General features: G+C 37.2%; 3 protein-coding genes across 8 annotated transcripts; all 3 read right to left on the bottom strand.

Moving 5' to 3' along the window:
• On the bottom strand, window positions 1-11,151 carry LOC103323541 (rust resistance kinase Lr10-like). Of its 6 annotated transcripts, none has more exons than XM_089047115.1 (4): window positions 11,023-11,108; window positions 10,759-10,925; window positions 1,598-1,675; window positions 1-1,456 (listed from the first exon to the last, which is right to left on the bottom strand). In XM_089047115.1, exons 3-4 carry the CDS (start codon window positions 1,647-1,649, stop codon window positions 270-272), a joined length of 1,239 nt encoding a protein of 412 aa, XP_088903241.1. In that variant the 5' UTR covers window positions 1,650-1,675; window positions 10,759-10,925; window positions 11,023-11,108; the 3' UTR covers window positions 1-269. The 6 variants fall into 6 exon arrangements, with proteins under 6 accessions (XP_088903241.1, XP_088903240.1, XP_008223760.2 ...); XM_089047114.1 differs by lacking the exons at window positions 10,759-10,925; window positions 11,023-11,108 and adding exons at window positions 10,430-10,486; window positions 10,595-10,677; XM_008225538.2 differs by lacking the exon at window positions 10,759-10,925 and having other exon boundaries at window positions 11,023-11,151.
• Window positions 11,152-15,219: 4,068 nt separating this feature from the next.
• On the bottom strand, window positions 15,220-16,564 carry LOC148920050 (uncharacterized). Its single transcript, XM_089047035.1, has 2 exons — window positions 16,376-16,564; window positions 15,220-15,859 (listed from the first exon to the last, which is right to left on the bottom strand). The coding sequence occupies exons 1-2, from the start codon at window positions 16,462-16,464 to the stop codon at window positions 15,664-15,666; spliced, it is 285 nt and encodes a 94-aa protein (XP_088903161.1). The 5' UTR covers window positions 16,465-16,564; the 3' UTR covers window positions 15,220-15,663.
• Window positions 16,565-18,987: 2,423 nt separating this feature from the next.
• LOC103323557 (rust resistance kinase Lr10-like) lies at window positions 18,988-20,822 on the bottom strand. Its single transcript, XM_008225560.3, has 2 exons — window positions 20,474-20,822; window positions 18,988-20,334 (listed from the first exon to the last, which is right to left on the bottom strand). The coding sequence occupies exons 1-2, from the start codon at window positions 20,538-20,540 to the stop codon at window positions 19,124-19,126; spliced, it is 1,278 nt and encodes a 425-aa protein (XP_008223782.2). The 5' UTR covers window positions 20,541-20,822; the 3' UTR covers window positions 18,988-19,123.
• Between the last annotated feature and the right edge of the window lie 5,902 nt (window positions 20,823-26,724).

Below are 26,724 nucleotides of genomic sequence, written 5' to 3'. Positions count from 1 at the left end.
TGGCTGTAAACACAGAAATATTGAATCAACCCATGCTGTAAATCGAGCCATAGAACAAATCCGTAGCTACACCACTACAAAATGCTATAAAATTCTGAATCTGAACAATCAATTCTATAAAATTTACAAACTTTTTATTCATTCTCGAAAGACATAACTTTAACTTAATCCTATATGGAACTTAGGAAGAAACACTATGATGTGGAAAAGGACATGTTTTCGTGACATATTGCAAGAACAGAGAGAGTGAGGAATGTACTTCACCCTGCCTAGGTAGAGGCTATTTCAATCTCATGATTCTTCATGATAGGAGTACCAGTTACCGTTTGTGAGGGATCTGAACCGTAAGCGCTAGTGCTATATGTTCCATTTGAAGTATCATAGACAGGTGCAGTTGGATTTGGAGTATCCGACATCAAGTGCTGAAACGGGTTAGTTGAAGGTCTAGGAATCTCAATAGCTCCTTCCAACATTTTCACCACAAAACTCATCGAAGGCCTCGCCTCAGGCATATATTGGACACACCAAAGAGCAACCTTTACAATTCTCTCAGCCCTCTCTTTATCTTTCTCCTCTATTCTGCACACTGCCATTATCTCTCCTAGTTCTCCAGGCTCAAACTTCTTCCAAACCCACCTTGGGAACCAGTCTTGGCTGTCTTGAATATTAATGTCAAGATTCCTTCTCCCGCCTATGATCTCAAACAATAGCATCCCAAAGCTGTAAACATCACATTTGTGTGTTACAGAAAACCTCATCCAAACTTCCGGTGCAGCATAACCAGGAGTGCCTCTCCCCCCAGTCATGGTTATATGAGTATTATCCCTGTTACAGAGCTTGGCCAAACCGAAATCAGCTACTTTTGGAAATAAATTTGCATCCAAAAGAATGTTTTCAGGCTTTATATCGTAATGGACTATTCGTTGTTGGCATTCTTCATGCAAGTAAGCAATCCCTCTCGCTGTCCCCACCGCAATTTCATGAAGCTTTTCAAATCCTAAGTCCTTGTTGCTATGAAATAAGAACTTGTCAAGCGATCCATTTCCCATGTACTCATAAACAAGTGCTCTGAGGTGTTTCTCAAAGCAGAAGCCATAAAGACGGACCAGATTGAAATGGTGAATTTTTCCAATTGTACTAACTTCTGCCATAAATTGTTCCTCTATTCTCTTGTCTGAGCTCCCATTTAGAACCTTCACTGCTATAAGGGTTCCATTACTAAATATGCTCCCTTTATAAACTGCACCAAATCCTCCTTGCCCCAACAAGTGGGTGAAGTTATCAGTTGCAATCCGAAGTTGTTGATAAGTGAACCTGATGGGCTTCTCTCTTTCCATATCTTTTAGGAACCCGTCCATTGTGATTGTCCGGACGTCGGGATTAAGAGGGCTGCCTGTCTGACTTGTTTTCTGCAATTCTTGAACGATGCAAACCACGATCGCCACTAAGACGAATCCTGCATAATTTAAAACTCAATGAAAAGCCATTAGCACTTGAAATTGTTGGCTTTTTCTAAAATGAAATAAAGATCAACAAGTAATTAACAACAAACCAATGCAGAAAACAAAAAGCAAACGGGGAGAGGGATAGATCTTACCCCCGAATGTGGAAAACACAGCTATGGGAATAGCTGGGGAAAACTCTGACATGGGAATAGTTGTTGCCTCTCTACTATCTGACATTAATCAGGAGATATATTACAATGGAAGTATAAAAAGCATTCAACAAACTCCCAAATGTTCTGTAGTAGCACAATTTAGATTACACATGACAAGATATGGATTTCATTAGACAGAAAGCTCAAAGTAAATAACACTTCGGTGAGTCCATTATTTGACCAAACAGAAACTATTCCAATGGGGTTTGTTGACTTTGGTCCCAATTTGTACCAATATGCTTGTGTGGTTTTTCAAGAGATCAGGTGTCCCTTTTGTGTGGGTTTAGGGAGTCTAGAACAAAGCCTTCCTTGTGAAGGAGAAAAACATAAGGAAAAAAAAAGAAAAGAGGGATGTAGTGGAAGCCACCACATGAAAGTCCAAAAAAGCAAAGAAACAAAGCAAGATGACTTATTCTTTTATGGCAAGCTAACAGGTCCTTGAAATTGAAATTCCCTAGAATGGCCAACTGATCTGTTTCTTAATATTCAAACACCACGACAGGATTGAAATACTGTAACAATCCTATAAGCAAAAAATTCCAGAATACGCAGCAGAATAAACTCAAATAAAAACGCAAACAATTGCACAGGGGACACACGATATGTTGACGCAGTAAAAAACCTCAAGATGAGGAAAACAACTGCGGGCACTATGCCGGAGAACAAATCACTATGAGAAAGAATACAAAAAGGTCTTACAAGTCTCAACTCACAAGACTAACGCTCACAAGGCAGATTTGCCTACTCGCCTTTGCTACTCAACCCAACCAGCGATCTTGTCTTCCTTCGTCAACAAGAGATGGCACAACTCTAGTCTCGGCTGCTCACACCTCAAGGCACGATTGTTGATCACCAACATGCATAATGCTCATGAACTCACACATATATGAAAAGATGATTATTTAATCACTCATGGAGGCTAACAAGGAACAGCCACATGAGTTTTCAATATGAACTCTCAAAAACCTCTCTGCAAATATTTTGTCGTTCTTCCACTTTTTCAATGTTGCAGACACACAAACAAAAAGGCTAAGTTCCTTTCTTTTATTACAAGCTTAAAACTAGGTCAGAAACCAAAAAAAAGGCTTTTAGCAAAAATGGGCTTTTTAACAAATAAATTATTTCTTTAAAACAAATAAAGCCACTTAATTAAAAACTCAGCCGTAAAGACAAAAGAGCCCTTTTGCTAAAGAATATAAAACCATCGTTAAAAACTCATTGATGTCTGGCACTGGATTATATAAGACTGAAATCATATATCAGTCATGTACATCTTACAGCCACTTTTGATGATCAAGCAAATATGCAAATATGAATGCATGGATGCAAAACATACCTTGGCATTGTCTCTGAGCCACACTGATCCAAGATAGCAGAATGTCACTTGAAAACTGTAGGTTACACTCAAAGACCTACTCTATGTTTTTGTAACAGGAAATTGCCAATATACCAAAAATTGGTCCTAACAATCTCCCCCTTTGGCATTTCCTATACAAAAACTCTAGTTACAAAAATTGTCCTAACAATCTCCCCCTAAACCAAGTACAAGTGAGTGAAAAGAATTCCTCAAACATAACCACTTGCAATAGAAAAGGTAACCTGAATTCTGCACCACTAAACCAAAAAATAACCAGTGAAAAGCATGTATGGTTGAAAAGACAATATGTCAAAATAAAACTCAAAATGTTTACTCCCCCTTTTTTGGATAGGTAATGGCAAACTCCCCCTCAAAGAAATAACCACTTGCACATCAAACAACCACTCCCAGGAAGAACAATGTAGGCAAAAGTTCCAAATTATGAAATCTCCCATGAATGTATGAAAAGATACATGTAATGACGAAGGAGCAAGACGGCACACAAGATGAATTTTTTTTTTTTTTTTCAAACCAGTGTCACACACGAGATTTCTAAGCAAAGCTTGTAAGGAGATATCAAGTCAAAAGTGAAGAGTAACAATGAGAACCCACAACATCAAGTGTTGTGAAATATCTCTGCATGTCAGGCAACACCATATAATCAAGGCTAGCAAAAGTGCACAGGGGGCCTTGGTGTGAAAAGTGAACCAATAGAGAGATAGGAATGACAATGCATACAAATGGTATTCAACAGATTCACAATTGTGCTGTATATATAGATATTTTTTTTTTTTTTTTTTATGGAGCACGGTCCACAACTTTATTAAGCTTTCTAGTGACTTGTAATAAGTCTTAGGCCAGATGCTCCCAAGCCAGAGGACTTTAGGGCACTAAGTATATCAAGGATACTCCATGGGCTTAGCAACTCGAGTCAAAAGGCTTCAAAGTTGTGACATTTTTTTTTTTTTTTTTTTTTTTTTTTTTGAAAATAAATATGGACCAAGCCATCCCGTATTCGACGCGACCCTCGACACTGGTTAGGTAAGAGGTCCGGCTACTTTGGGATAACCTGAGTCAAGCTCCAAAGATATCTATCATTGTCGTTTAAAGTGAAATCTTGCAACAAAGGCATTCATAGCTCATATTGGTGTGCATGTGCAAGAACCAAGGAAATGCTGTGAAAATGCCAAGCAAGGATTAATGCCAGAGACTAACATAGAAAAATATTTCCCAACTAAGAGCATGTGTCTCACAGTTAGTCCCGTACTCAGACTAGAAAACCCAATCTTAGTTCAAAGAAATACAAGCTTATGACAATGGGATTGAAAAGGCAATGCAATGATATACTACAAGGCTACAAAAAATAAAACCGAAGGAAAAAAATAATAACATAAACTAAGAGACCTAATCGACATGGGCATACAACAATGAAATGTGAATGCAAAAAAAATTAGAGGGAGTTCATTCAATGGAACAAATACCAAGAGACTTCCTGAGAGCTTCAAAACGAACAGTGTCTAATGGTTTTGTAAACAAATCAGCCAATTATTTTTCTGTGCAAACAAACTCAAGACTTACCACCTTTTCTTCCACCAATTCACGAATAAAATGATGCCTAATATCTATGTGTTTTGTTCGTGAGTGTTGAACCGGATTTTTGGAAATATTTATTGCACTCAGATTATCACAAAAAAGAGTTGAAGTACCTTGATGAATGCCGTAATCACTCATCATTTGCTTCATCCATAGTAGTTGTGTGCAACAACTTCCAGCAGCAATGTATTCCGCTTCGGCTGTAGACAAGGAAACACAAGCTTGCTTTTTGCTATGCCAAGACACAAGATTATTACCTACATAAAAGCACCCTCCAGATGTGCTCTTCCTATCATCAATGTTTCCAGCCCAATCGGCATCGGTGTAACCTGCAATTTCAGAATTTGAGTCAAATGAATAATATACACCTAAAGTTGGAGTACCACTTACATATCTGATGATTCTCTTGACTGCATTCAAGTGAGACTCCTTTGGATTTGCCTGAAAGCGAGCGCACACACCAACACTGAATGATATGTCGGGTCGATGGCTGTTAAATATAAGAGGCTTCCAATCATGCTTCTGTAAAGTGTTTGTTCTACACATTTTCCAGAAGGGTCAGCATCAATTTTGTTGTGTGTAGCCATGGGATTCCTTGTTGGTTTGGCAGAACTCATACCAAACTTTTTGACCAAGTCTTTTGCATACTTGGTTTGAGAAATGAAGATACCATGATCTTGTTGCTTGACTTGCAGGCCTAGGAAATAGCTCAGCTCCCCACACATACTCATCTCAAATTCGCTGCTCATAACTTCAGTAAATTCTTTTACAAGAAATTCAGATGTAGACCCAAAAACAATATCGTCGACATAAACCTGAGCAACAATCAAGTCCTTGTTGGTCTTTTTGACAAACAGAGTTTTGTCAACAGCTCCTCTGACATACCCTTTATTCAGCAAATGGGATGACAACCGATCATACCAAGCCCTAGGAGCTTGCTTCAGCCCATAGAGAGCTTTTCTAAGACGATATACATGATCAGGATTGTAAGGATCTTTGAATCCTACAGGTTGTTCTACATATACCTCCTCCTGTAAAACCCCATTTAGAAACGCACTTTTCACATCCATCTGGTGTAGTTTGAACCTCATATGACAAGCTATAGCTAAAAGCAATCTAACTGATTCAAGCCTTGCCACGGGAGCGAAAGTTTCATCAAAATCCAACCCTTCAACCTGGGAATATCCCTGTGCAACCAACCTTGCTTTATTTCTTGTAATAACACCATTTTCATCAGTTTTGTTCCTGAAAACCCATTTTGTACCTATCACATTCAAGTCCTTGGGACGTGGAACCAAGTACCACACATCATTTCTAGTGAACTGGTCTAACTCCTCTTGCATCGCCATGATCCAATCACAATCAAGAAGTGCTTCTTTTGAATTTTTTGGTTCCAATTTGGAAACATAGCACAGATGAGTTACCTCCGCAACGACTTGGCTTCTTGTCTTTCTTTGATCATTTAAATCTCCAATAATATCAGATGGTGTGTGGTCCTTTTGGACTTGCCGAGCACCAGGTCTAAGAGGAGGTGAAAACATATCTTCATCTGCATGCACTTCATCATTAATGTTAGCCACCTTGTCCTTTTCTTCTTGCCTATGAGCTGCTGGAATAATATCCTCATCATCATCTGCACAAGAACCAAATGACATATCAGTATCATTGACAACAACATTAATTGATTCCATTACCGTACATGTCCTCTTGTTAAACACCCTATAAGCCCTGCTAGTGAGAGAATAACCCAAAAAGATGCCAGCATCACTTCTTGTATCAAACTTTGCTAGGTTTTCTCTATCTCTATAAATATAGCAGACGCTCCCAAAAACCCTCATGTGCTTTATGTTAGGTTTTCTCCCTTTCCAAAGCTCATAAGGAGTTGAAGTTGTGCCCGGTCTAAGATATACACGATTTGCTGTATAACATGCTGTGCTAATAGCTTCTGCCCAAAATTTCTTCGCTATCTTAGCACTTGTCAAGATCACACGTCCCATTTCAAGCAAGGTGCGATTCTTCCTCTCAACCACCCCATTATGTTGAGGTGTAATAGGTGCTGAAAATTCGTGCTTTATTCCTTTCTCTTCACAATATTCAGCAAAGCTTATATTTTCAAACTCTGTTCCATGGTCTGTTCGAAGTCTCATGACAGTAACATGTGACGCATTTTTCTCGATCTGAATTTTGTTGCATAGGCCACGAAAACTCTTAAATGCATCAGATTTTTCACGAAGAAAATCAACCCAAGTAAACCGAGTAAAGTCATCCACCAACACCAACATATACTTCTTTCCACCTATGCTCTCAGTCTGAATGGGACCAACTAAATCCATATGCAGCAAATCTAATGGTTGGGATGTTGATATGTAGGATATGCTTTTGTGAGCACTCTTGACTTGCTTACCTAATTGGCACGCACCACACACTCCTGCAGACTTACCACTCAGCTTTGGCAGACCTCTGACACACTCATTCTTGGACAGCTTCAAGAGATCACGAAAGTTGATATGACCAAGTCTTCTATGCCACAGTTCCATCACGTCATCAGTAGCGCGATTGCACACAAGACTTTTGTTCTCATTCACCTGAATACAATAGCAATTATCTTTGGATCTCATGCCACTCATAACCTTCTTTCCTTGAAAATCAGCAACATAACATTGATCTTTATCAAACCACACGCTGCTACCATCATCACAAAGTTGACTGATGCTTATCAAATTTGCCTGTAAATTTTCCACCAACATGACATTTTTCAAGAATGGTAAGCCAAGTGTCTCAACATCTCCTTTCCCTAAAATTTTACCTTTACTTCCATCTCCAAATGTCACAGAGCCTTCCACACACTCTGTATTCAGATTTGTAAACCAACATTTATCACCAGACATATGTCTTGAACAACCACTATCGAAATACCATGTATCAGATTTTCTAGCAGATAAGGCCATTAAAGTCACCAAGCACTTTTCCTCTTTTTTTTTCCACACTAGTTTGGTTCTTTTAGATGGATTAAAATTTCTTGGAGAATAGTAGTAAGCTGACCTCTTCTCCTTTCTAAGCACATTGCATCTAGGCCGTATATGACCAAAAACTCCACAAAAATGACAGATTGGTATAAATTTCTTTGGGCTAACCTTCGCTTCAGTAGAAGAGAATTCTTTGATGAATTTCACAGCTTTGACCTCTTGCTTAGACTTTTCACTTTCAAAACCCAAACCTCTCGTATCACCAGCCCTTTTTCCCAGACTTAGCATCCTGTCAATCTTCTCTGCACCAATGGTCATACCAAATATTTTTTCCGTTGCTAATTTTAATTCAGCACTAACATGGTCCCTTTCGAAAGTAAGAGAAACATTCATATCTTTCTGCAGCTGGTACTTGTCTTGGAGCATCTGAATTTTTTCAAGCAAAGACCCACGCAGATTTTCTTCTGTTTTCAGCTGGGATTGAAAGGCAGCTTCAGTCCTGGTTAGTTCGTCTTGTAGAAAAGCCACTTGATCAGCAAGCTCTGCATTTTTCTTCTTCAGTTTTTCAGAGGAATCATAGAGACTATTGAATTGCTTCATCACCACTTTTATCTCAGGTTCTTCAACATCAGAGTTCTCATCCTTTTGCGCATGAATTCTCCCAGAGAAAGCAACAACTTGATCTTCATTTTCTGAATTTGAATCATTATCAGACTCACTATCACTCCAAGTTGCTGCCATTACTTTATTTTTCCCACTATTTTGCTTCCTCAAATTATTTGCGCATTCAGAGGCAAAGTGTCCATATCCACCACATTCAAAGCACTTCAATGAATCTTTAGAGCCCTTTCTCTCCATAGTTCTGGTTGTATGTGATAACTTGTCAGAAGTAAACTCACGAGGGCGACTCCCTCTTGTACTTGAACCTGAATTTCCTCTTTGTTCACCAGACCTTGAATTCTTAGATTTCAAAAATTTACGAAATTGTTTTGTAAGCAAAGCATAATCCATTTTGTCTTCTGACACACTGTCACTCCCATCTTCTTTCACTGTATTTAGAGCAATGCCCTTACTTTTCTTTATTTCTGGAAATTCCATCTCATAAGTGGTAAGAGAACCAATTAACTCAGTAAGTTTATAAGTGTTCAAATTCTTACACTCTTCAATCGCTGTCTTCTTGGCGTGATACATCATTGGCAGAGATCTCAAAATCTTTTTCACTATTCTGTGTTCAGGAATTGCATCACCAAGGTTGCTGCAAGCATTCACCACCACACTCAATCTAGCGTAAAATTCAGCAAATTTTTCAGTTTCCAGCATCTTCATATTTTCAAACTTAGTCATCAGTTGTTGAAGTTTGGATTCTCTGACAGTGGCATTTCCTTCATGAGTAATTTCCAGAATATCCCAAGCCTCCTTTGAGGTTTTGCAATGACATATAAACTCAAATTTTTCAGCTGATACCGCAGTGAAGATGGAGTTAAGACCTTTTTGATTGTAGGCACTCATATCGTTTTCTTCATCGGTCCACTCTGTATTTTGCTTAATTACAACCTTTGTTGTCGACTGGCCTTCACCTTCAACCTCTTTTCCACGCCCTTTAATTTCCTTTGTTGGAGGTTCCCAACCATTCTCAATAGTTGTCCACACCTTTGTACCTTGAGCCCACAGAAAAGATTTCATCTTAGCTTTCCAAGCCCCATAGTTAGTATTCTCATCAAGAAACGGAGGATGAGTCACAGACCCACATGCACGATCCATTCTAGCACAGCCCAACAATCTCACTAAGCACGTCTAGTGACCCGCTCTGATACCAATTGAAATTCCCTAGAATGGCCAACTGATCTGTTTCTTAATATTCAAACACCACGACAGGATTGAAATACTGTAACAATCCTATAAGCAAAAAATTCCAGAATACGCAGCAGAATAAACTCAAATAAAAACGCAAACAATTGCACAGGGGACACACGATATGTTGACGCAGTAAAAAACCTCAAGATGAGGAAAACAACTGCGGGCACTATGCCGGAGAACAAATCACTATGAGAAAGAATACAAAAAGGTCTTACAAGTCTCAACTCACAAGACTAACGCTCACAAGGCAGATTTGCCTACTCGCCTTTGCTACTCAACCCAACCAGCGATCTTGTCTTCCTTCGTCAACAAGAGATGGCACAACTCTAGTCTCGGCTGCTCACACCTCAAGGCACGATTGTTGATCACCAACATGCATAATGCTCATGAACTCACACATATATGAAAAGATGATTATTTAATCACTCATGGAGGCTAACAAGGAACAGCCACATGAGTTTTCAATATGAACTCTCAAAAACCTCTCTGCAAATATTTTGTCGTTCTTCCACTTTTTCAATGTTGCAGACACACAAACAAAAAGGCTAAGTTCCTTTCTTTTATTACAAGCTTAAAACTAGGTCAGAAACCAAAAAAGGGCTTTTAGCAAAAATGGGCTTTTTAACAAATAAATTATTTCTTTAAAACAAATAAAGCCACTTAATTAAAAACTCAGCCGTAAAGACAAAAGAGCCCTTTTGCTAAAGAATATAAAACCATCGTTAAAAACTCATTGATGTCTGGCACTGGATTATATAAGACTGAAATCATATATCAGTCATGTACATCTTACAGCCACTTTTGATGATCAAGCAAATATGCAAATATGAATGCATGGATGCAAAACATACCTTGGCATTGTCTCTGAGCCACACTGATCCAGGATAGCAGAATGTCACTTGAAAACTGTAGGTTACACTCAAAGACCTACTCTATGTTTTTGTAACAGGAAATTGCCAATATACCAAAAATTGGTCCTAACAGAAATCAAGGACTCACCTCAACAGATCAAAAGACCCCCACGGCAATTGAATTGCCTTCCACATGAAACACTTGCTGCCAGCAAGTCAACAAAAAGGAGCTCATCTCTATAAAATCCGTACAAGCATGGAACTGAAAAAAAAAAAAAAAAAAAAAAACCAGGAAGATAGGCATGTGGGTTACCACGTGAAATCCCAGAGGGGAAGAAACAAATTGTTTTCTTTTGATGATGCAACTGGTGGCTTGTGCAAGTGTATGGAAAAGCAAACAAAGAAAGAATATCAAAAGCATTTGTTTTGTTTGATCCAGGGGTTCCAAATCAACAAGGAGGTTAATTCAGATTTTACTTGGACAGGACTTTTATCCTTGGGTGTCTTAATCAAATTAAAAGACACTTGTTAATGGCACCAAGCTATGAGGGACCAGCTGGAGCAAAGCAGGGCCACAATCACTTTTCCTTCACGACTTCATCATTCCAAACAGCAAGCAAAACCGTTGGGTCTCTCTACTATGCCTTCAAGCATCTCAAACACAAGTTCAATCCGTGGGGATCATCACAAAACAAAATCAAATGTGGTGTCTTTGCAAGGAAATCATGAGCAGGGGTTTACCTTTGACTTTGGATTTTCCGAGATGTAGATGGGTGTGGTGGTGAGCCACTGTTGAAGTTTATCCCTGTTGGTCTTCCGCCACTTGCAAAACACCAATTTAAAAGCAACCAAAAACAAAGAAAAAAAAAAAGTCAAAACCAAAGAAAAAAGAGTAATTGGCTTGGTGCTGCACATGGCAACAATAAATAAACAAAGAGGAAGATTCCCACCGAAATAAGGGAAGAAAAGTCAAATGGCGTCAGCCACTTTGTTTGAGATTTACTTTGAGTCTCCAATTGAAGTATGACTTGTCACAAAGACTACAGCGGTGAACCAATCTCTGTTCATGGGCTGTCAAACATATGCCCATTAATTCTCAAAGGCCATACTATTTATTTAATAGGTGATCCAAATTATTATCCATTAAATTTTAAAATGCCCAAATTTCCTATTATATGATTCATGGATCAATTTTTAAAAATCCCCATAGCCTTATTTGGGTCAAAGTGCAAGTGTCAATTTTAGAAAATTAGTGGGTTAATCAAAATTGCTCATTATTTTTCTTGGACATTGACAAAAAGAAAAATAGTACAAAATCATCCAATATTTTCTCATGGGTCATCTACCCATGCAAATTTCAATGAGATTAAATTCAAATATCTCAAATACAAATTCTCAATTAGTGGGCTACACTTGCCCATTAATTTCCAATGTTTCCCATGGGTCATCTACCCATGCAAATTTCAATGAAATTAAATTCAAATTTCTCAAACACAAATTCTCCATTAGTGGGCCACACTTACCCATTACTTTCTGATTTTTCTCATGGGTCATCTAATTATGAAAATCTTCAAATCGTCTCAAAGACACAAATTCTAAATTATTGGGCCACACTTACCCATTAATTTCTAAACTTTGGAACTACATCGGTTTGATCTTGTCCAGGGTACGTAGGCAATCTAACATCCCAATAAACGTTACAGCAACTAAATTTAAATCCTTGATTTATCTTAACCAAATTTTGCCAAAACACTTTCCCAAGTGCAATTGTCAATTTTAGGAAAAATTAATGGGATAATCAAAATTACTTATTATTTTTATTGGACATTGACAATAAGAAAAGTGGTACAAAACTATCCAGTTTTTCATGGGTCATCTACCCATGCAAATTTCAATTCAAATCTCTCAAACACAAATTCTTAATTAGTGGGCCACACTTACCCATTAATTTCCAAATCTTAAATCCGAACTACGTTGGTTTGATCCCTTTGAAGGGGTACGTAGGCAATCTAGAGATTCAATCTAGATGCAACCGTCCAAAACACAATTCTATATCGAATCCTTGGTTTATTCAACTAAATTCACTTAAACATTTCTCAATACAATTCAAATCAAATTTCCTCCGCAATGAGTCATTTATTCATTGTGATTCTTTGAACTACGAGTTACTTGATTCTCACAGGGGATACGTAGGCACCCTGAGGTTCGACTTAGGGGCAATCGCAAAACCAAACACACACTTACTGTTTCTTTATAATGGAATCAAAGGGTGTTCCCTTGAAACAAGGGATTGTAATTAAGAGACACTGTGTCTCGAATGGGTCGAACCTAAAATAATAAAACCTAATTATTTAATTAGTGATGGTGAAATTACGTTGGGAAGTTCACATTTTTCTTCAACACACTTTGAAGCTTATTGAATACACTTATTGCACTTTCGGGTAGGGTTAATGCCCGGCCCGGTCAAGCCGAGGTTTCAAAGACCTTGGTGCGGACTCTCCCATTGGGCCGGGCTTAGATGGGCTTGATGGGCAAATTCTTTGTTTTTTTTTTCTAAGTCTATTAAATATTTTTTTACACAGCAATTAAGAAATTAATTTAATTTATAACATGTGTAATAAAAATAAAAAGTGATCTTCAAAACCAATTTATACGTCAATTGCAACTTTTAATAGTCGGTAGGTGGAATTCCACCTATGTGGAAAATCATTGTCTATATATATATATATATATATATATATTTCATATTTAACTCATTGTAACAATTTACCCATAATTCATGCCTCTTATTTGATGAATTCATGTTACTTACAATATTAGTTAATTTTTTTTCTACACCATTTGGACAACTTTATTGTTCTATTTCTTATGGCCAAACCAGGTCTAGACGGGCTCAAACGGGCTGGGTTGAGGTTAAACCATTGGCCCAAGCCATACCCATTCTTAGAGCGGACGTGCTTTGGCCCATTGGGCCCCAGGCTACCCACTTAGGCCCGTGGGCCGTGGGGCAAATGATGATCCCTACTTTTGGTCAAAGATGAGATATTTGATGTCTACAATGTTAGAGTTCACTCAAACTAGCAAGATATTATCCACTTTGGGCAGCCTTGATATGACTGTTTTGCATTACAATTCCAATTGAATAGGTTCCTCATCTATTATAGTTAGCTTGGGTAGCCTTGATATATTGCTAGATGTCACTCTTAGCTCTTGGGAGTCCTAGGATTGATTGTGATCAATCCATGTAAATGATTAATTAAAAAAGGGTTTGAATTCCAGTTTATTAGAAATAGTTCAAATATTTTCACACTGCCTTACTAATTAGAAACTAATGGATCGCACACCTTAAATGGTTAACTTTGAGTAATACAAATGAGAATGAGGAAATCAATTTTATTGATTTTATGTCTATGATTGAGTATGCGTGAAAACATTGAACAATCGACGAGGTCACAAGTAAAAAAGTTCTACATAAAGAAGGGCCGACGGTCGCCACATATTGGCGACAGGTCAATTTTGTTCCGAGAGGAATAAAACCCTTCTGCTGCAAGCCCATGGGCTAAACCCTAAACCTATCAAATTGTGAGCCCAAAAAACCTCTCTCTAAGAGCACCTCCAGCGCTAGGGCCTTGCCTAGCAATAGCCCCACCATGCCTTATTTCAGACTCCAGCATAGAAAACCCAGCCAGAGCAAGGCATGGGACCCACTAGCTTGGGCAAGCCCACATGCAAAAATGGATTAGGCTGTTGACATTAGCGCTGACCCACCAACCCACATAGCCCAACGGCTACAAGCCACGTGGATTCTCCTGGAGCCTCCGATCAAAAAATCTTGCCCAATACAACGGCTGTCCAATTTTTGGCTAAAAAAATTGAAAAAAATATCAAAAAATTATGGAATTTTTTTCTATAAATACATGCCAATATTATTCACTTTCCACACCAAATTTTCTACTACAAAATTTCATTTGTGCAAAAATACGAATGGCCTTTTCCATCGAAGCCGAAGGGTCATGGACAAACATTCGAAGACGTCAAAATCTTGGCGACGAGGTAAAAAAAAAAATTTTCCGTTTTGTTCAATTTAATGTCATTTTTAAAATATATATTTCTTGCATTTCTAATTTCATTTTTTTAAATAGATTATTCAAGGCAAAACGAGAAAGAGGAAAACCATTACACATGGCTCCTCAAGTGAACAATGTCTGCAATCGGTTCCAGTGGTGCGTTCCGTGTTGAAAATAATGGTATTATTACGTACTCCGAACCGAAGGAAAATACTCCCCCACGTCGTGATTCGGTGGAACCTCGTCCGCCAATGATTGAGTCGTCCTTGTACTCGATTGTGTCAGACTATGAGGACTGTGAGTATTTCAATTGTATGATGAGTGAGTAGGTATTTCAATTGTATGATGAGTGAGATGTGAATTTTATAATAAATATGGACACGTGGCAACCGAAAATCTTATTCGAAATTTAATTTGAAAATTTTATCCGAAAATGTGATTTGAATTTTTAGGTGAGAATTTTATAATAAATATTGACACGTGGCAACCGAAAATCTTATCTGAAAAGCTTATCAAAATTAATGGTTTAAGTATAAAAAATAGAAAATAAAATAAAGTGAATAGTGTTTTCCATTGCCCTTGCTCTTTGAGGTAGAACCAAAAAAAACAAGGCTGTCACTATTCACTTGAATAGTGACAAACCTTGCCTTGCCCTTACCCTTTGGGGTGGAGGTGCTCTAATAATGTAGAGCAAGAGTACCATGCGTTAGAAACCAAATCCAACCCGTTATCGTCATACTGAAATGATGTATATATGAGTAGTTAAGGGAATGTCGAAGATGTCCTTTATCATCATTGTCCATATATAAAATTTTGTTAAATTCACAAAATGGGTATTAACTTGTAATCAAGAAGATTAAAAGTTGGCCATACAAACTTGTTACAACAAGTACACCTAATTACGCATTTGAAATATATATACTAATTTCTGTATGTGCTAAGATTTTGACAAAAATATACAGAAAGAAGATAAATTGATGTCCAGGTCTAAAAGCTTTAGGCGTTTGGGAAAGGAGAGTTAGAGGTACTCCATCCATAAGCATGCATTCTGGTAAATACCAATCTATGAAGCCACTGCCATCTCCATTCTTATATTTAGCCATAATGCTCAACTCGTACGTAGTCAAAACCAAATTGTGGCATATACGCGGCACATATCACAGATTCACAGGCCAGGCCATATATGAATTTCCTTCCAAGGTTCTAATCACATGAAAGTTCTACACAAAACTGAAATCTGTTTTTAAGAATTAATCTACAAGATCCCTTTTATTTTATTTTTTTTGTCAATGGCTAGCTTGTTATGCTTCAATAGCTACTTCCAGTACCTTGCTTTCCAAGCTGCCTCTTCAGCTTCCCTAGCTTCCTCTTCAGCTTCATCAACTTTCCTAAATGCCTCTTCAGCTTCTGCTATGGCAGCTTTGGCCTCTGCAGCTGCTCGAGCCATAGCCACAGCAGCCTCCTGTCGGGCCGTGGTCCTTCTTATGATGATTATCTTCTTACGTTGTGGTCTAGATTAATAGTCTAACAAAATAAGCATTTATTTCATAGCATAATATATATAAATTTGTATTCTTTCAGGCAATTTCATCCTATGCATGTTAAGAAAAGGAAAAAAGCATTAAGAAGAAAATAAATTAATGATAATATCTTCCTAAATCCATATATATTTTGAATATATTTATTAGATTTAAAACATGAAATAAATATTGCTTCTTCTTTTTTTGGACAATGATCAGGTACCCAACTTGCCATTCGTGAAATAAATATAGAAAATTACAATATATATATATATATATATATATATATATATATATAAGTGTTGATTGGACTGTGGGATTAGTACTTGTTATATAAAGAATTCTCCTTTTATAGGCAGGAAAAAAAAAAGTCAAATTGAAATATAAATCTCACGAGAAACCTGCCAATGATTTTCTAGATCTGGATCAAAAGAAGACTGCTTGATTATGAAACCCTAACAGAACAAAGTAATTGTAACAGAAAATTAGAACTGGAGATGTACGTACCTTTGGTACATCATCGATTCGCTATTTTGAAGTTCGCACGTAGTTCTAGCATCATCTTGGTCTTCAGATGACACAAACACCCTCCCCATTATCTCGGTATCTCTCTCCCTCTCGAAGAGGAACCCAAAACCTAATCAAATAGAAATTAATTGGAAGCAGGGTTTAGGGATAGTTTTATTTTATAGATGAGACGGAGTGGAGAGTTCTTTAGAATGGTTGTTTGGAAAATACGATGGGCTGTTTGTGGGCTAGTGCATGAACATATATGATCCGGATCTCCTAGGTTATTATCAGGCTCCATCTTAATGTCTATCCTTGACTATATAAGGGAGCATTTTTACTCACCACTTTAACCCAATGTGTACTCTCGTCACTCTTCTCATGTCTTGACACATATCTATAGTATAACCATAGTTAACTTTTTACTTTTAAATCTTCTATAATATTTAAAACCAAACTCCCCCTCCCCGCCGCCCCCCTAAGTGTACCCTAGTTTCGATTAACGTACGAGACAATCTTAAGACAACCCAATATAATACTCTCTCCTCCTCCTCCCTAGAGAATGACAAAAACACACAAAAAAAACAAAAACAAAAACAAAAAAACAAAATAGAGTTAACTTCATAAATATCTTTTTTTATTTTTTATTTTTGTTTTAAATATTTAAAAAGATTTAAAAATTAAAAGTTAACTGTGGTTATGGGAAGGGTGGTGAGGGTAGACATTGAATTCAAATAGGATACTAAACATACCCTTAGTGCTTGAAGAGCTATTGTTAAAAATAGCTTTATCAAAAATAGTCAAAATTACCCCTTATTTTCATAAATATTGACTTTTATAAAAACTTTTAAAATTATAAATAAATAAATAAACTCACCAAAATATATTCAAATGCCTTCAAAATTAAAACCTACATAAACCTATAAAAAAAACAAAGAAGTGTCCAAGTAAGTTAACTCAAAATAATATAAAATAAAAAGAGAAAAAGTCAAACTGCGTTTGGTTCATGAGCCAATAAACTAAATTAGTGCAGTGACAACAAAAGAAAACAAAGCGGGTGTTGTTACCTTTTCTTTGGTTCGATTATGTATGCAATGTTCTCTGCAAGCAAGGAAGTGCAATGTGTTATGTGGAAAACGAAGTTAGTCACTACTCTTTCTGAATTTTTTTTAAAGGAAAAAAAAAAAGAAAAGGAAAGAAGAAGAAAAGTGTTAGTTTGTATAGAAAAACACTTTCACTTTGTCCCACGTTAGAAGAGAGTAACTTTCACACATAGTTTATAAGCACCAACTCACTGGAAATGCTAAGTAGAAAGTGGGCCTAGTGAAATGGAATATGGGGCTATTAAATATATATATATATTTATTCGTTAAAAGATGGGCTATGTTGATTAATTTTTTTTTTAAATTATCTAAAATTCAAATTCTGTTTGCACAAGGGGTGGAGGAAAAATACTATCTAAAGGACACTGAAGGACTCTATCACCCAACCAAGTCAGTATTTTCTATTTTGATTCTGCTGCACACGAAGAGTAAGGTAGCCAAACAATTATTAGAATGTAAAAGTATTAATCAAGCACAAATCAGTAAATGGCTCAGTTTCCATAATCAACAATCTGCAGCACATATAGAAAATATAACCTTCCACACCAGTAAAAATTTAGAGTAAAATCAAAAATAGCACTGACATTTACAGGGGAAGCCTTGTTCCCGAAAATTTAATTAAAGAAACGAGGCAATTTGATTTTCTCTCTTCTTTTTTTCTATTTATTTTGAGTTAACTTTTCCGGACACTTATTTTGTTTTTCAGGTTTATGTGGGTTTAGTATTGAGGGCATTTGAGTCTATTTAGGTGAGTATTTTGTTACTATTGAAAAATTTTATTAAAAATTGACAGTTGTAAAAAGTGGGTGTAAATTTTGGCTACTTCTTATTTTATAAAAACTCATGAAAATAATGATACATAAAAATGAGAAGTATTTAGAGAGGTTTCACATCTAAGCATCTTTTACAACGATGTGTGTATAAAACCATTGATCAAGTTTATTCTTACCTAAATGTGTCGTCCGAAGTAATAGTGTAACAGCATAAGTATTTGTTTGGTAGCATAATTTAAAGAATTTTGTCTTCTTTCATGCAAATTCATGATTATATCTTCCTAAATCCATAAATAATTGGAATATATTGATTAGATTTAAAACATGAAATAAATATTGCATTTAAAAACTCATGAACGAATGGAATCTATATCATTCCTATTTTTCTTCGCAATGTGACAAAGAAAAGGTTAAAGGCAGAACTACGTGCTTGACGGTGTATGTTCTTTTAGAAAATAAGGAAAGGACATGTTTTTAAAAATAAACAAAAGTATTACGTACGTTGGTGGGATCGAAGAAAATGAAAGGTAAAAAGCAGAGAGGATGTTTTTGGTAGCTCTGTTGTGCGCTATTCAGCAGAAACAAGACCTCTCATGTTCTTTTCTTAATGCATTCATGTGGACAGTGGCTGAATGATATTGATATGACAAGCCAAAGAAATAGCACATTTTGGAATCACATCAATATATTGTAATCAATTCTATAAAATGTACAAACTTTTTATTCATTCCAGACAGATATAACTTTAACCCTTAACTTAATGCTATGATACATATGAAGAAGCACTATGATGTGCAGAAGGAGATGTTTTTATGACATATTGCAAGAGTAGAGAGAGAGAGAGAGAGAGTGAGGAATGTACTTCAGCTTTCCTAGGTAGACGCTATTTCAATCTCATATTTCCTCATGATAGGAGTTCCATGCACAACACTATATCCAGTTACCGTTCGTGAGGGATCCGAACCGAAAGTGCTAGTGCTATATGTTCCATTTGAAGTATCATAGACAGGTGCAGTTGGGTATGAAGTATCCGACATCAAGTGCTGAAACGGGTTAGTTGAAGGTCTAGGAATCTCAATAGCTCCTTCCAACATTTTCACCACAACACTCATCGCAGGCCTTGCCTCAGGAATATACTGGACACACCAAATAGCAACCTTTACAATTCTCTCAGCCCTCTCTTTATCTTTCTCCTCTATTCTGCAAACTACCATTATCTCTTCTAGTTCTCCAGGCTCAAACTTCTTCCAAACCCACCTTGGGAACCAGTCTTGGCTGTCTTGAATATTATTGTCAAGATTCCTTCTCCTGCCTATGATCTCAAACAATAGCATCCCAAAGCTGTAAACATCACATTTGTGTGTTACAGAAAACCTCATCCAAACTTCCGGTGCAGCATAACCAGGAGTGCCTCTGCCCCCAGTCATGGTTATATGAGTATTATCCCTGTTACAGAGCTTGGCCAAACCAAAATCAGCTACTTTTGGAAAGAAATTTGCATCCAAAAGAATGTTTCCAGGCTTTATATCGTAATGGACTATTCGTTGTTCGCATTCTTCATGCAAGTAAGCAATCCCTCTCGCTGTCCCCACCGCAATTTCATGAAGCTTTTCAAATCCTAAGTCCTTGTTGCTATGAAATAAGAACTTGTCAAGCGATCCATTTCCCATGTACTCATAAACAAGTGCTCTGAGGTGTTTCTCAAAGCAGAAGCCATAAAGACGGACCAGATTGAAATGGTGAATTCTTCCAATTGTACTAACTTCCGCCATAAATTGTTCCTCGATTCTCTTGTCTGAGCTCCCATTTAGAACCTTCACTGCTACAAGGGTTCCATTACTAAATATCCCTTTATAAACTGCACCAAATCCTCCTTGCCCCAACAAGTTGGTGAAGTTATCAGTTGCAATCCGAAGATGTTGAGAAGTGAACCTGATGGGCTTCTCTCCTTCCATATCATTTAGAAACTTGTCCATTGTGAATGTCTGGAAGTCGGGATTAAGGAAAGAGCTGCCTGTCTGACTTCTTTTCTGGCATTCTTGAACCACGAAATTCACTATAACGATCGTCACTAAGAGGACCACTGCATAATTTAAAACTCAATGAAAAACCATTAGCACTTGACAATTGTTGCTTTTTTCTAAAATGAAATGAAGATCAAGTAATTAACAACAAATCAATGCAGAAAACAAAAAGCAAACGGGGAGAGGGATAGATCTTACCCGAACCTATGGCAATAACTGCTGTCTCTCCAATGTGGAACTGTGATGGACTCTCGTAACTCGACATTATCGGCGAAATTAATCAGAGGATATATTACAATGGAATTATAAAAAGCATTCAACAAACTCCCAAATGTTCGGTAGTAGCACAATTTAGATTACACATGACAAGATATGGATTTGATTAGACGGAAAGCTCAAGGTAAAGAACAGTTCGGTAAGTCCATTCTTTGACCAAACTGAAACTATTCTAATCGTTGAATCCGTGTGGGGTTTCCATCATGATGATTTGATAACAAGGCCGGCTATAGAAAATGGTGATTTTGTATTAAGGTTCCAAAACCTTTGCTTTGTTTTATCATCTTTGGACTACATAATCTGCCCTCTCTAAGTATTTAGTGATAAGTCCCAAGATGTTATAATCAGTCTCCTTAATATTATACATATCAGTCTCCTTCAGTTGAGCGATATCTCTCAACTATGGTTAAGTTTAAGGAAAAATATTTCTATGTAAATGTTGAGCAAGAGTGACAGGTACACATGGAGACACTGTCATGACCACAGAAAAGTCCTGGGAAAGATAAGAAGATTAAAGCTAACTTTCTCAGGTTGCAGCTGGCAAATTGCATAATAGGAAGAAACTATTCACTTTTTATATATGACTATTGCAAATGGGAGAGAAACCATCCCTAACCTAATTATGAAAAGTAAAACTAAAATCACAAAAAAGGAAAAAGAGCAAGCATTTTAACAAGACTTCAATAAACTTCTTGACTTTCAGTGAGCTGTGTTAGGGAAGTCTCATGACATGTTTGCTTCTAGACTATTCCGTTTGGTTTCGAGAAAATAGAATAGAAAGTGAAGTATGAAGCGGGTTTTGTGTGGCGTGAAGGTTGTGTTGTTCCTTTGGTCTCTAGAGATGGTGGTGTTTTGATTTTCTACCGGACTGTCATTTAATTTAAAATATCACTAAATTATGATAGAACTGTGGTGGACTTTGTATTTCCTTCATGTTTACATGTATTTTGTATCTGGCTTTTACATCTGAATTTTGATATGAAACTAATCATGGCAGCAAGTGCTTTGTATTTGGAATGATATTTGTTTTACTTGTGATAAGTTTACACTCAATAAATGACAAATTATATGTAAATCACTTGGAAGTTTTTAAAAAAAAGGTAAATAGCTTTGGATCTAACATGAAGCGTACGGCATCGGCCAACTTTTGAAGCGAGAATTCATCAGCTGGATTGGGTGCAGGACCTACTCCTCTGGCATGCACCCTCTCCCCCCAAAATGGCTGGTCCCCAAAGAATGGTACAATTGTGGTTGGACACTAAAAAGAACACAGAATATGAGCCAACTGAGTAACTGAATCATTTACAAATGTAAGACTCCCCAAGAATATAGGATTATCAGTTACCGAGCTTTCAGACCAGCAGCAGTTGCCCCAACATCCCCATGATGCACCTAAGAAATTTTTCATATCGTGAGAAACCGGGAGTAGCCTAGTTATCAAGGGGAACAAAACAACCAAGCGACAAAAGGTGCATCAAGTTCATGTGATGTTCTGAACACCAGGTGCAGTGAAATCCCAACCAAATTAAAAGAATTAAAAGCATTGAAATTTACGAGCGAGCATCGTTGGAATAGCCAATCATGAGGGTTGTCCCTGAATACACAGAATCACTCCGTCGCGAAGAGAAATATATGAAGGCTTTGGATGTAAAGAAGCATAAGAATACAATGTGCTTGAAAGAAATCTTTTTTTAAGAAACAAGACTTACAATTACCAAGGCCACCCCGAGCCTCGGTTGATGATGCCTCTCTGTCCATTATTTCCAGAGCTTGGAGAATAATATTGGTCATTTTCTCTGGTTCTTCAAGAAGCTAATACAATACACATAAAATGCACAATCAAGTAACCTTAACTATGCAATTCAGAGGTATACTCCGCATATATTAGACATGCCTCAGTCAAATTAGATATTGAACAACTGAACAACCAAAGGGTCGATTTGTCATCTGTCATGAATAGACCCCCACAACCTGTTCGTTGGGGACCAACATGAAGGTGGTCACTCTTTGGAGATTGTGGCTTTGGTTGATTGGTTTAATTGGGAAGGAACAAGTAATTTTTTAGGGTAAGGACAAACAGAGCTATGGGATAGAACTGGGAAAAGAATATTAAACATGAATAGAAAGCGCAACAAACTCACAAGGCTATCAAATCCAATATAGACAGGCTGTTCACCAGCTTCAAGCCACTCCGCAAGTGAATCTGTGGGTTCATAATTTAAAGCAAGGTCAAGAAAACAAAAACCAACAACATCAAGCTTCGGTCCCCAATCTGCCAAACAAGTAAAACGTAGAGCATATCAGCTAATAATCAGCATACTGTATTCTCATTTGGTCTAGCTGGTCTATTTCTACCACATCAAATCATATTCCTGAGGCTTCTGCAACATTATCAGCATACTAATGCTAGAACTAGAAGAAGCCCATGTAATAAGATAAGATATGCTTAATAATCCAAAACCACCATGAGGATTCTCTATCATATCTTCAGCAAGAAATTAAAAAAAATAGTCTTGAGTAATGCGAGAAGGCATCTTCTGGTACTCTTTCTCCATATTAAATGAAATTATGACTTTAGTTTACTTCTAATGAAATAAATTACCTCGAAGATTCATAAACTAGCGGAGGGATCTAGTAGATAGTAGATTGTGAAATTATTCACATACATTTTTAGCCAACGAGATTATCAACATACTTTAAAGTGCAAAACAAGTAAGAAACAAGGTGAAGAGTAGTAAGGAAATCCACATGGAAAAAAATAGTAACAAGCTCTGCGAGTTCATACTCGAACTACCATGTAGAAAATGATTTCCCTTGATTTAAATCTGTTTACAATGTACAGCTATATAGGAGATTTGTTTGACTGTTACAAGAAATAATAAACAGCAATAATTACAAAGAATCAAAACTGATCTTCTACACAATCAGCTTTGATTCTCAATCAAAGCGATCTTCGCTACTCAATCGCTTTGATTGAGAAGAGGAAATCTCTCTAACAAAGATGTCAGGCGTCCTTTCTGCATTTTGCATCCTTCCTTGAGTTTAAAGCAAAAGCTCTCATAGCAGATGCTGTCACGTGCCCTGGACAAAGCAAAAATGATGCGCTTTGATGAGAAAAGTAGCAACTTCTATTGTACAGAAATTGGTCGAATTGCAAGCCACTTTTATATTCAATGCTCAAGTGTTGAAACATACAATGAAATGTTGAGACGCCACATGAATGAGACTGAGGTTATTGTTTTTGTGAACTATTTTATCTGTATTTTTACTCTATTTTCCTACCAGTTACACCCCATTCATTTCTTCTATCAAACTCGTTTTCAGAAAAGAATCCTACGCAAAATTCCTAAAAATACACTTTAGAATTTTAAACATTAATATTTATAAGGCTATACTATTTAAATTACAGTTTCTGAGAGTGAATCCAGAGCGGACTCTTCTTGTTTGATTCTATTCTAGTTATCGCCGATGTATTAGTGAGCAGAATTTTACAGCCCGCGTATTGAACTGCAAAGATGGTATATGCTACAAGAAGGTTTCTTTTTCCTTAGGCTCTCCTTTGTGTAATGTATGTATTCGAATGATTATTTAACTGATTGATATTTTTTCTGCCAGGTTGTTGACTCACTCATGCAAGGTTAACATGCAAATTGCAATGGTATTCGTTCATTCTCGAAAGGACACAGCAACAACAGCTCAGAAATTGGTATACGTTTATATTCCATCTTCTTTTGTATGATACGTTTCCTTTGGATGATACGTCGTCTTTTGTATGATACGATTCCATTACAGCCGCAAGGCTCGACTCTATAAATAGAAATTGTAAACGTACAGCCGCACGGCTATACTTTTTTACATTCGTATTTTTAAAGTATAGCCGCGCGGCTATAATCTTTAAATATATTCGAACCTACGAAGCTTGCACTCGCAGAGGACGGAACTTTCTCTCGCGATCGCTGCCGTCCTCCGGTTCGCCCGAAAAAGACCCAACCGCCAGAGGCGTCCGCTTCGCTACTACCTAGCCGCCTAGCCGCCTAGCGCCAGCCTAGCGACCGCCTAGCCGCCTAGCGCCCGCCTAGCCACCGCCTAGCCGCCTAGCGCCCGCCTAGCCACCGCCTAGGCCGACTTTTCAAACACTGCGATTGACTGAAAGTCTGAAACCCGAAATTATTAACAGCAGCTCAGCTGAGTTTGGTTTATACTTTTCAGTGAGCTGTGGTAGCTGTTATTATTACCCTGGAGCCTTGACAATGTCAGATCCATAAATTTTTTCCTCGGAGTTTCAAGATGAAGCTCCAATAATTTTCCTCCTAGGAAAGTCATCTCTATAAGGAACAAACCAGCATCCATGCATCGGATTATGTCGTCAGGAAAAGGAAGAGGAGCCAAATCCTAGAAGAAAAAGAACCAGTAGCTATAGCACTGAAATTGTGGTTTTAAAATAATCAATTTCTTCAGAAATGGTAACATCTTTGGCTGGATGAGTAGTTGGCGCGTATCATCTAGACTTGGTTATGATTTCTCTATAAATGATATGTTTTCGCATGTTGAAGCTTTAGCTTTACAAAAAGCTCTACGTTTTCATCACTTTGAAATTAGGGGAGATTCTTTTTATTAAAAAAAATTAGGGGAGATTCTAAATGAGATCTTATTCAAAATTTGAAGAACCAGGGTATCATTCCTTGGAAAATGACTTCCATTATTCAAGATATCCGTTTCCTTATCCAGCAAATCCCAATAGTCCACTTATGCTGTAATTTCAAAGAGACAAATATGGTAGTAGATCAATTAGCTAGTATTGGTCGTCAATTATTACATCTTTGTATCTGGTTTAGTAATTTTCCTTTTTCAGTTGTTTATCGTTACGAAACAGTTGTTAGATTTGATGTGCAAAAGGAGAGGATTTCTTGATGAAGGGACCAAGAACCTTGAAGCTCCTATCTGTACTTCTCATCCTACTGTCTCATGTTAGGTTGATACTTGATACCAGACTGGAAGTTTACTAATGGTCATTTGTATCTACATGTGACAAGCTTGGACGGGCAATTTACTAATGACATAAACTTCTAGTGTGGGGATAAAATGCCCGTCCAATCTTGTCTCCTGTACAAAATGCAACTCCACTGCTGATTTATTGCGTTCAAAGAATCGCTTAGAACAGGAAACCACTGCCCTCTCTCCCCTCAAGAGATTAAAACTACATAGAGTACGTATGGTTATGATGTTGAGAAGTTGAAACAAGCAAGATTGCATGGCAGCTTAATGGGGTAGAGGACCAAAAGTTTGTCAGCAAAGTATGTACTTAGAGGAGGTTATATGGTTTCTAAAACTGTTAGAAACCAAACTCAGCTGAGCTGTTGTTACACGTATTCGGCTGCTCCGCAGATAAGTAGATAGATATATAGTATGTATACTCAATAGAAGCCTGCATGAGACTCTCTGGCAATGAATTCTGAAAACCAACACATTTTCCGGTTGAAGAGCAAAAAGCGGTTCTGGTATAACATAAACCGGATTTAAAACATATGGTGTTACCTGTCCAGCTAGAAAGTTATAAGTTACACATCTGCACCTTGCTGGAAATTTCTTTTGGTTTCTCATCGCCCTTTTCCTGCAATCAAGGGATCAAGTCATTGGTTGCAAATAACAGCAAGTATCAGCAAAGGTCAAGTAAGTTGAATGTTAACAAGATGTTCAAGTTGGCAAAATATTTTCCCAATATGAGAAAACATGTGGCTGCATATGATATGATATGACAAGAATCCAGAAAATGGATCATTTGGTCATTGGTGAATATTAAATGGAAGTTACATGTATTTATAATCAAATCCTTGCTGTAAATCCTAAAGTCATTGCAGTAATCAGTTGTATATGAACACCGAAATGATGGTTTACATTGTGGCATTCCAAGAAATCATAAATATGCACCATCAGTTCTATAAAATTCCAATTTTCTTTATCAGTATCATTTTGAAAATATACAAATTAAATCTAAGATCGCTAATAAGGAAAGAGCAGTTTGATGTGCAAAATAAGATGTTTTCTGTGCAGCACTCTGCTAAACATTTAAAGTAACGCATCTAGAGGACAGGGGTATACTATCAGTGACGAATGATGATTACCATATTTTGGAAGACAGAGAGAGAGAGAGGGAGGAATGTTTTTCAGCCTAC

This window comes from Prunus mume, linkage group LG2 (genome assembly GCF_029339155.1).
Source record: "Prunus mume cultivar Tortuosa linkage group LG2, ASM2933915v1, whole genome shotgun sequence".
NCBI classification, from domain to species: Eukaryota; Viridiplantae; Streptophyta; class Magnoliopsida; order Rosales; family Rosaceae; genus Prunus; species Prunus mume.
This window is presented reverse-complemented; position numbering and strand designations above follow the sequence as displayed.